The sequence below is a fragment of the Formica exsecta genome, unplaced genomic scaffold, assembly GCF_003651465.1.
Source record: "Formica exsecta isolate Colony F162 unplaced genomic scaffold, ASM365146v1 scaffold466, whole genome shotgun sequence".
In the NCBI taxonomy this organism is placed as follows: Eukaryota; Metazoa; Arthropoda; class Insecta; order Hymenoptera; family Formicidae; genus Formica; species Formica exsecta.
Genome location: NW_021851896.1, coordinates 75,966 through 86,583, shown reverse-complemented (window position 1 = coordinate 86,583; position 10,618 = coordinate 75,966). Strand labels below are relative to the sequence as shown.

Genomic DNA, 10,618 nt, shown 5'->3' with positions numbered 1-10,618 from the left:
TTAATAATCCGATTATAAAAATTGTGTATTTTTTTATCAAATATTCTATATTTATATATTTATACATCACTTAAACAATTATTAAATAGTTGTGAAATATTCTGATCAATACAATGACAAATCACACTGTCTTTATAAAAAAAAATATATATTAATAATCCGATTATAAAAATTGTGTATTTTTTTATCAAATATAATATTCCTCTATATTTATACATCACTTAAACAATTATTAAATAGTTGTGAAATATTCTGATCAATACAATGACAAATCACACTGTCTTTATCTTAATCTAAAAAAAAAGAAAAGAAGAATTATATATGGTCATCGCATGATATAAAATGTTTCCTCGAAATACAATTTTATTAAATTCTTTCAGATTCATCATCTGAAATTTCGATCGGCTCTGTATATCTAAACTGTAAAAGAGGCTCTACATAACCGTCCCAATCGCTCTCATCGGATTCCATATCGCAATCATTTAACACTGGCGGAGAAAGTGTTTTCTCAGACAGGCTTATATCGTTACTCGATTTGCATTTCACACGATCCACCACCAACTCGTCGACCAATTCGCTTCCTTCCTTGTTGTAGCTTTTATCACTCGCCACACTTTCTTGGTTACTCAGATCATCGGAATCCAATTCGATAACGCTCGTCGCATTTTCTACGTTTTTCAACACCAGTTCCAACATCTTCGAAGTGCGTGATGCTTTAACTGTCACATTCGGCTGTTTTGAATCGTCAACGTTAGAAGCAATCGCATCAATTTTCACCAATTGATCCTGCTTGAAATCATCCACATTTAAAGAAGCAAGAGAATCATTTTCCGAAGACAAAAGACCTCTAGTTTCTTTGGAGTTGCAATCTAACGAAAAATCACTCGAGGATGTGGACGAAAGTTTCGAAAAGTTGCGTAGCTTGGTAAAACGCATGCTATTTTGGTTCTTGAAGTCCTCACGTTGTTCATCATCTGACGAGATCATGCTACCAGTAGTGCTACTGCTGTGACTACAGGAAGATGATTGAATTTGCTCGCTGCTTGGAGAATTCCTTGTATTAAGGAAGTCCATCGAAGTGTTGGACTTCACTGAATTCATCTTCATATGCCTTATTTGATCTAGCAACTTCTTGTATCTGGGATTGCATACTTTATTAATTGTATTGGATTCAGAAGAACTATCTGTACTGCACTCAAACGTTTTCTTATTTATTCTTAAATCTTTATTATTAATCATATTAGAGGAGATTGATTTCATATCTGCATCAAAATCTCTGTTTTTCTCTATTTTCTGTTCAGTTTTTGTTTCATATGCTTCGCCATTTTCGTTTATGATCTTGGATTGGGTAGTCTCTTTTATTGAAGAAGCTACACCATTGGTTTGAACAGTATTCGTATCAGGATTTAATATATTTTGGGATTGAATGTTATTACACATTTCAAGTATGTCCCTTGTCACAACTACTGTTGTATACTTATCGTTATACACTTCCATTCTGTTTCTCAACTTTGCCACGGATTGAGACACATTCTTAAAATCGTAATTGATATTCTGCTCAGGTAAGTAATATTCCTCCTCCTTACGAGTTATATTTAGAAAATAGGGGTTAGCAGGTAGTGATTCTTTTTTTAAATTATTTAATTTATGCAATTCTGATTCATCTTCTGTTACATTATTTTTATACTCCTTAATTAGAATGTCTAAATTATTATGTGATGTAACAGTTGCTTGGTGAAGAAAATGATCGTTCTTTTTTATTAATGACCAATCAAAAGGCTCCATCGAACCATGTCCGCCATATAAACTTCTAAATGTTCCAAAATCTTTTTCAATATTTTCTTCGTTGTCGGAATCTCTTAAACCAAAATCCATATTCAATGCACAATGCTTGAAGTTTCCATTATCATCTTGTGAATCAGCCTTCATATCTGAATTGATTTGTTGCACATTATCTTTAAAATCATGGTTTGGCTTTAGTGCCGAAATGCTCAAATTAGAATTGGATGTAACATTCAATGCTCTCAATTTTTCCAACAATTTCCTGGGACCGCTTGGTTTTTCGTTTTTCGAATAATCTATTGATTGCGATTTAGCAGCCGATGATTCAGCATCCAGTGAATTAATATCCCGCAACTTCTGCAGGAAAGCTTTTTTACTGGACGGGATGTTATGCAAAGCCTCGACAGTTTTGCTTTCGCTCTTCACATTATTTTCACTCTTTACATCAAATAATGTATGCGCTCTTTTATTGCACGGTATCGATTGATTTCTATCATGTCGCGCTTTATCTACATTTACTATATCATTTTTTATATCGAATGTCTTGACATAGGTAACTGACGTAGATAGAGGCGATTGTATACTAATATTATTACATGTCAAATAATGAAAATACAGAAAGCTGTCGCACATACACACCATTTTACCGCATTGCGCTAGTTTCTCTTTGATTAACCAATCGTTTATATGTACGTCCTCTTCTTCGCTTGTATCGGATAAAACGACCATCATGGAATTGTTCTGTCAAAATAAATAGGTACTAGGTAAATCACATTAATACATTCATTACAACTATATCTATAACTACTGCAATACTGTATATTATTATTCAACTACATATATATAATTTAATAATATTAGAATTTAATAATATTACTCTCTTATCGATAAAATATTAATATTAATCTAATTATATTTTTTCTGATACAAAAGATTAAAACAAAAAGTAGTCAAAATTATTTCATACAATAGTCAAGAAATAATTTAATGAAATTCAAAATTTATTTATTTATTTATTTATAAAATTGAAATATTTATATTGTAACTTTAGAAATATAACATAATCTCACCGGAGGATCAACAGAGACTATGGTTAAGGCTAAAAGAGCTTCACTAATTTTATCGTACAATTTCACTGTCACACTTCTTTTCCAACGATCACCAACACATGGTTTAACGTTATACAAGCCGCAAGGTATCGCTTGCGCAGGTAGAAAGGAAAACTGTTTGTGCAAATAATATACATCCTCGGGCGCATATGTCTTCAAAGTGCCGTAATCGTAAAACATCACCTATTGAAAGATAAAGAATTATTATATAGTGTAATTGAGATAGAGAATCATACTTCCAGAAACTTAGTTTCATTATTCGTAATATTCTTATTTCATATTATATTTTCACTCACTGTCACTCTGAAATCCGGTTTTACGGATCTAATGATCGCTCTATGCCATTTACTTGCATATATACATGCACAATTTAGACCTTTTTTTAGAGCAATCTTTGGAATGGTGTACTTATCCTTGTTATACTCGTAAAAAGTACTGAAAGCAATAAAATAATTTCAGATTTTGGTTTGGATTTTATCGCTATTGTTAATACATAATCGCTCATTCACTTACTGTAATTCATTCATAAATCTATCAAAGCGTTTCTTGTTTTCTCGCAGATGTATCCAAAAGAAGGTTGGATTAAATAATTCTACAACATATATCTCTAAATATTTTCTGTCACGTTGTAAATCAGTCACTAGTATTAGATCCACGCTATCATTGTAATTCATTACATCATCAGGTGCAAATATCTTTGTTATAGTAGGAGACTGCAACATATAAACCAATTATTGCAATATAATTATATGAAGATTAAATGTATAATATTTTATCTCAGAAAGAGAGAGAATAAAACAATATTTAAGAAAATAAACATTACACATACATGAAGAGAAAATAATTACTTAAGTCCCATTAAGAAACCCTACAAGTTTTTATATATATTATGAATATAATGTTATCTCCATGAAATTATCTTTTTTTTTATATACAATATTCAATTTTATTTGCGATAAAAATTGGGAATCAAAAGGATTAATATTTTCTACATATAATTTGTATTCTTTCATAGATTAATTAGTACTTATAAAAAAACATTAATAGTTTTTGCATTATCAATAAGTACAATTAACAATATACAGTGTGATTCGACAAAAGATATACCTTGTCAGCTAATTCTAGATGAGAGATATTATCAAATAAATATAGGCATTACCAGAAAATAACTATTACTTATTACTTACAACATCTGCTGGAATCGGTGCGTTATCATCATCATTGTCATGTTGTGTTCGCACTGCATTGTGTTCATCATGCTGCTCGCGTAAGCTTGGTCTTATTTCGATGGATTCTGATCTCGCTACTTCTTGGTCGGGAACTGTCGGCCTCTTGTCCGCGCTATACAATAAAAAGTCGTCGGTCGAATTCGCTCGTGTCATATAAAAAATATCCGGTAGGTAAGACACGTACTCGCGCACGCTAGTGAAGCCTAGTTCGATGTAATTTAGATGTATATTATATTCTTTCAAATATTTGTCGGGCAGATCGGCACACCAGATACCCTCTGAGTGTTTCTGTACTAGCTGATCCAATCGCGACTTCGTTCTATTGCTTATCAGCGAGGAAAGATCAATGTAATCGGCGATCATAGTTTTCGGGTTGTCACTGTTATTCGTCGCGGCAAAATACTCGTCGACATCAACGTCGTCATTGTGATTGGACATTGCGTTTTGTTCATTACTCGCATTCCGCGCAAAGCTCGCGGCGAGCCGCTCACTCGTCTTCGATTGCTTTGGATAATTGCTGTTTAAATACTTGACCGGGACAAAGCTGTCGTCGTCGATCAAATCCTCCAGAAAATCAGATCCCTCATCTCCGGCGACGTACGTTGTTTCCATGGCTGACGATCGTGGCATGTTCTGTGGCTCCGATGTCGGAGGCTGTGGCTCCGATGTCGGAGGCTGTGGATAGTTCTTTGCCTCTCGTGAAACATTGTTCACGGGATAAATCATATCACAGTCCAAATATAAGGAATGCGGCAGCTCGTGCAGTTGTTCCCGCAAGTCGTACAAAGAGAGCATGACATATGGCAATTGCTTTTGTAATATCGCCAGGGCATCTCGCAGATACACACCATTTGGATTGTCCTGGACAAACGTTACGAGATATGATAACTGCTCGGCCGGGATCCTGACTCGCTGTCGCTGCATTTGCGGTATGTAACGATTGATGAACGGCCGATGAAAACGAGGTGCAATGTATTTCGACTTTGAAGTGGACTTCTGGCGGGACACCAGCGAGCTTACGTGTTTAGTTTTTTCTGACGCGATCCCGCGCACGTAGTGTCCACCATTGCACCATTCGATTACAAAGTGTTCTGGCATACTCTTGAGAAATTCTGCCACATCGGCATAGCCGAACTTACGCCATGGTATACGCTCGCCCTCGACTTCGTAATAATCCCGATCGAGAATGGTGATCGGCGTGGCTCCCGGTCGAGCAAGCAGCAACGACAGGAGAATCTTGCGAATTTCATCGCGTCTCGTATCGTTTGTCGGCATCGTATTGAACTTCTTTTAGTCTTCACATTTAACGTTAAAGAAGTTCAAATATTTTTATTACTGAAATATTTCTGCGATGAGAAATATTATTTTTCATATTACTATCTGTTATCAAAAAACTTAGACACCTGCAAAAGAAAAGAATTCCATATTTCATAAAAAACTGTACAGATTCCAAGTCTATTATATGTTAATGTATTGCATACTATTGTATGTATTGTGTACTATTGTATGTATTGCATACTATTACTTATGTAAACAATGTCAAAGGGACAAATAGTTTTTCTTAATTCATTATATATTTTGCATAATTATATATACAATAGCATATACCACGTGAAAAAAAAAATGTCATATATAAGTGAAAGAAATAATGTATATACCATCATTATCTCAATATTGTGAAAGGCAAATATTATCATCGCTTTTTTTCAAACTTATCAAATTATTTATCAAAGACATAGAAATTATTTTGTATATATTAGAAATTAGCCGTGATAGAGAGTTTCATATGTATATCAAATATTAATTACTGTACACACATATACAATTCAATATCTTTTGTTTTAAAGATAATTTTAATGTGTGGAGTGAGTCTCACATTCCTAACATTAGAACCAAGGATTTTTCTCCTTGCTTTTTATACTATGAAAAAAAATCTCAGAATGCTTTTATCTCAAATAGCTTACATTCTCTAAACAAATAATTCGCTGCAAAAATAAGAAAATATACAAAACGATCACTCTTTTGTAGGAAAAATTACAAACAAACTTTACAAAACTCTATACATAAATATAGATTATCATCGCGCTTATTGCCGTTTAAATTCTAACAATCTACAATGAACATCAAAGATTGAAATATTAAATCCGAGGTTAAAAATTGTTAAACGGATTTTTTTGTTCTTTTATACAGGGTACTTTCAATGTGAAGAAATTATTTAGCACGTGATTATATCTGTATATTCAAACATAGAGATGGATTAGATTATTCACAAAGAAAAGATATTCTTCAAATAATTCTAAACGATTTTACCATCTCATCTTACATTTAAATGTAAGTTCTGTATTTCTTTTACAAAATTGTCTTACCTAGCGATATTATTCCTTATAAAAGTGAACAATTCGACGATTAATTCTTATTCCTAACCTATTCTTTACCGCTCCAGAGACGTGATCAAAAGGTATAGAAAAGATATTTAGAAAAAGAAAAGTATTCTTAGAGTAGTATCAGGGAGGTAGTATACATTAGAGAAAGAGACAGAGAGTAAAACAGATTCAACTGATAAGAAAGAATAGGGCATAGACATAGTATATCTAAAGCCCGTTCTACATTGATCGCATGTCGCCAGTCGCAAGCAAATTGACCAATCACAGTCAAGTATGAAGAGAATACTCGACTGTGATTAGTCAATTCTTAAGGCTTAGGGCCAATTTCACAAAGTCCGGTTAGATTAGTGCCGGTCTACAATAGGTGATTTAAGATTTAGCCTTTGTTTTAAGAGAAAAATTACATACCTCTTCACAACGCAAGGAATAAATCGAAAGTCGATAGCAGACGACTGGCGCGCGACTTAAATTCTGCATGACTCCTTTTCTAAACAGATTGGCTGAGGCAATCGCAATCGCAGCCGCGAGCCGCTAGTGTGATTCGGGCTTAAGGCCGATATTACATTTATCGTACGACAAACTTTTTAATCATATTGATTGGCTGCAAAATACAAATTTTTTTGAGTCTCTAGAAATTAGCTAATCAATGCGCTTAAAAAGTTTGTCGTACGACAAATGTAATATCACCTTAAGACGCGTTCCACTTAACGATCGCAACGCTCGCAAATATCATCTGTCTTTGTTTAACTTTTGGTGAACAACAAGGATAAAATGATACCGTGAGCGTTGCGGTCGTTAAGTGGAACGCACCCTAGACCCTAGACCGAGCTTTGCCTTTATTTAAGGAGTGGGGGTAAAGAAATACTGTGGGCGTTTTCCAGCAAGGTACACAGACGACACAGTGTACTACACATTATCACGTGCTTGGTTATATTTTAAATTTCTTCATTTGACAGCCAATCATGTGATAATGTGTAATACGCTATGTCGTCTGTGTACCTTGCTGGAAAACGCCCTCTGTTTCGTGCCCCTTGCGTTCTCTCTCGCTCGCACGTAGCATAGCGAAAGAAAATACTATGCTACATGCGAGCGAGAGAGAACGCAAGGGGCACAGAACAGAGTATGTTCTTATCTACGTGCACCTTGGACCTTGGGCCCCACTCCTCAACACTCGGTCTAGATATATTATGTCTATGGAATAGAGTTACATAGGAGTAAGATTACATTTTAGAAAAAATATCTATATGTCTCCTTTTATCTAACTTTGTTATATGAGAGAGAAACCTAAAAATGACCATCTTGGCCAATCATGATGTTTTAGGACTTTTTCTCTCTCTCTCTCTCTCTCTTTCTCTCTCTTTTAGTTTTGTTTACAATTTATTAGTACGAACATGTATCAAACGATGATATAGATGATGTAGCTTATAGTTACTTATGGCTTATGCCATAATGGCGCGCGACTGCGACTACGACTGCGCACTGAACAAAATTTCCGACCAATCAGAGAAAAGGAAACGGGACATAGTAGTGATGTTAGTCTAGATTGCGTAAACTCTATGGTCTTTGGTAAGAACTATAGAGAGGCGCTACATGATGACGTAGACGCTCGTTTCCTTTTCTCTGATTGGTCGGCTTGAAATTCTTATTCAACGTTATTGCCTTTGCAATCGCGCGCTATCCATGAGTTGTAATATTAATAAAAATAAGCAGAATTTTAGGCGATGCAAATAATGTGCGATGTAAAAATTAATTCAGATTTGCAAGTATCTGAGTAGAACAAAATGTACAGTCGCATATTGAACGACGTAACAGATGTCAAAATATTTCGGAATAGGTATATTCTTTTCTATAGATTTATATCTATATATTATTACTAGCCACAATATCAAATACTTGTAGAATTATTCGACAAGATCATGGAATCTCTTTCATTTTATAATTTTCTCTTTCTAATTAATTGATCGTAATATTTTTTATTGTATCGTGATATCATTACATCTACATTAAACTGTTAAATTTGCCAGATTTTCGTTGATAAATTTACGATGAAAGAATATTAATCTTATAACTTAAAGAATATTATATTTTATTTTCTTGGCCTTTAGGCATAGTCACACTCCTTATCATCCGCATTGCAGCGTTTGTGCGGCTGCAAGTAGGCGTTCTAGACGATGAGGAAAATAAAGATTGACGTTAATTCCGTTATGGATGCGAGGCCAAGATGTATTCCTCCACTCGCATGACATCATTTATCGTTGTTGTGATATATTTTTTTTTAGAAAGAAAAGAGGAAAAAGAAAGAAAAAAGAAGGGAGGAAAGGAGATATTAACGACAAGCTGCAGAATTGTACAGAGATCGATAATATAAAAAAGTATAATTATAGTATCGTTTATTGGTAACAATAATTGAGTTACCAATAAATATAATTAGCTCTTACATCTCTCTTTAATTATATTATATAACACTCTACACAGTTAAAGTCGCGCTCTATGCCTACGTAATCTGATATAATAGACAATGTTAATGTTCTATCATTTGACAATAGTTTCATAACACAATGTAAAATTATCATTAATCCTCAAGAAAGATTCGGCAAAATCAATTGTGTCAGTTTCTTCTTTCATCTACTTTTTAAATTTGAATACATATATATATACATTCCGTTTTGTTTCTAGTGTAGAAAAACCGCGAGAGAATGTATCTAATAACGTTTTCGAGTGAAGTAAATTTAATCGCTCTGAAACCGATTAATGACGTACGTCATAAACACCGTCTTGGGTTATTAGGGATATTATTTATATTAATCAAATTCAAAACTTATTTTCAGTCGAACATATGTCCACGGAAAATTGAATTTAATCGCTCTCAGGACAATCAAACTTTGCTTCACTCGAAAACGCTATAAAACCAACAAAGTTGAGATCTCATACGCGCGGATTAGCCGAGGGGATCAGCTATAGCGTAGGAGGGAGCAAAAGTAGAATTATTGTGTTCGAGGGTCTCTCTCTCTCCCTCCCTCTCTCTCTCTCTTTCCCTCCCCTACAAGCAGCGACATTTAAAATCTCACTGCCGCTCCTCGATATGGCAGTGTCCGTCTGCGCAGCAGCGCGTTGCGTTGCTTAGCTCGAGTGGTGAGGTCGGGAATCCCGCCGGGTGGCATCGCGTTAACTGAAGCCCCGCAAGGTCGGGCGAGGGAGCGCTCGGAAGAAGAGTCGCGAGAGTATAGAGTGTTTTTGAGGGAAGAAAAGGGAGAAACGAGAGAGATAAAACGCTCGCGTGATAAACTCGACGTTTTTTTTACATCTATCGACACACAAATTTCATCCCTCTGTTCGTTTTCTCGCCCCTGTGAAAGATGGCCCCGTCATGCTTCGAGGTGATCCTCGTCGGCTTCATCCTCGTGCTGCCGTTCCTCTACGAGACCAGCCGCAACTTCCGCTATTACTTCAAGTTCCTGGTCTATTACGGCATCGTGATGGTGAACGCTGTGCTCCTCATGCCCCTATTCTCGCTGCGGCCTGGCAACGTTAAAAATTTTCTGTTAGTATAGGGTGTTTTTTAAGGAAAACAGAAACACAAGTAGATACTGTGTCGCGCAATCGAATTTCTGAAGATAAAGAATTTCTAAAATACTTTAGAAGTTTTAGATAAGATAAAAAAAATATAACGAGCCGATTGTGATATAGCGTCTATGTGTGTGTGTATATGTCACCGGAAAACCTCCATAGTCGCGCGACCGATCGATATTATTATTGCGTGTGTTGATATTGCGCTCGTTCGCTATATCGTTTCGCATGTTACTACGGTTCCCTCGTGTATCCTTTTGTGTAGTCTTCCTCGTGTCAACTTGACAGACATCGCGGCGGACGCGAGAACCGCCGGGATGGCCAGGGGAATTTATTGACCGGCGCTCGCTAGTTTAGTGGGTGGCGGTGATGGTGGTGCCGGCGGTATTTGTGGTTGTTATTGCGAACGTCGTGTCAGCGCGGCGATGTGGTGCTGCTGCGAGTGGAGGCGGAGAGGGTTTAAACTTGTATACCTCGGAGCTATGAGAAAATGAGTCGCTTCCCTATAATAATATATAGTACCCTTCAGCGAACAAAATAATATATA

General features: G+C 35.6%; 3 protein-coding genes across 4 annotated transcripts in view; 1 reads left to right on the top strand and 2 right to left on the bottom strand.

Moving 5' to 3' along the window:
* Positions 1-6,602, bottom strand: part of LOC115241096 — a 12,300-nt gene extending 5,698 nt beyond the window's left edge. Inside the window, exons 1-6 of the mRNA XM_029816655.1 lie at positions 6,487-6,602; positions 4,079-5,523; positions 3,405-3,604; positions 3,188-3,326; positions 2,853-3,074; positions 439-2,523 (exon numbers count right to left, since the gene is read on the bottom strand). Coding sequence (XP_029672515.1) covers positions 439-2,523; positions 2,853-3,074; positions 3,188-3,326; positions 3,405-3,604; positions 4,079-5,395 — 3,963 coding nt within the window. The 5' untranslated portion in view covers positions 5,396-5,523; positions 6,487-6,602. The remainder of the gene's footprint in view (positions 1-438; positions 2,524-2,852; positions 3,075-3,187; positions 3,327-3,404; positions 3,605-4,078; positions 5,524-6,486) is intronic.
* A 2,333-nt stretch (positions 6,603-8,935) lies between these two features.
* The window catches only part of LOC115241094 (1-acyl-sn-glycerol-3-phosphate acyltransferase alpha), a 9,073-nt gene continuing 7,390 nt past the window's right edge, over positions 8,936-10,618 (top strand). The window contains exon 1 of one of the 2 annotated variants that reach the window (XM_029816651.1): positions 8,936-10,045. In XM_029816651.1, coding sequence (XP_029672511.1) covers positions 9,861-10,045 — 185 coding nt within the window. In that variant the 5' untranslated portion in view covers positions 8,936-9,860. The remainder of the gene's footprint in view (positions 10,046-10,618) is intronic. The other variant, XM_029816652.1, reaches the window with a different exon arrangement.
* Positions 9,905-10,618, bottom strand: part of LOC115241095 (calcyclin-binding protein) — a 16,344-nt gene continuing 15,630 nt past the window's right edge. Inside the window, exon 3 of the mRNA XM_029816654.1 lies at positions 9,905-10,023. The gene's annotated coding sequence lies outside the window, so the exon portion shown is untranslated. The remainder of the gene's footprint in view (positions 10,024-10,618) is intronic.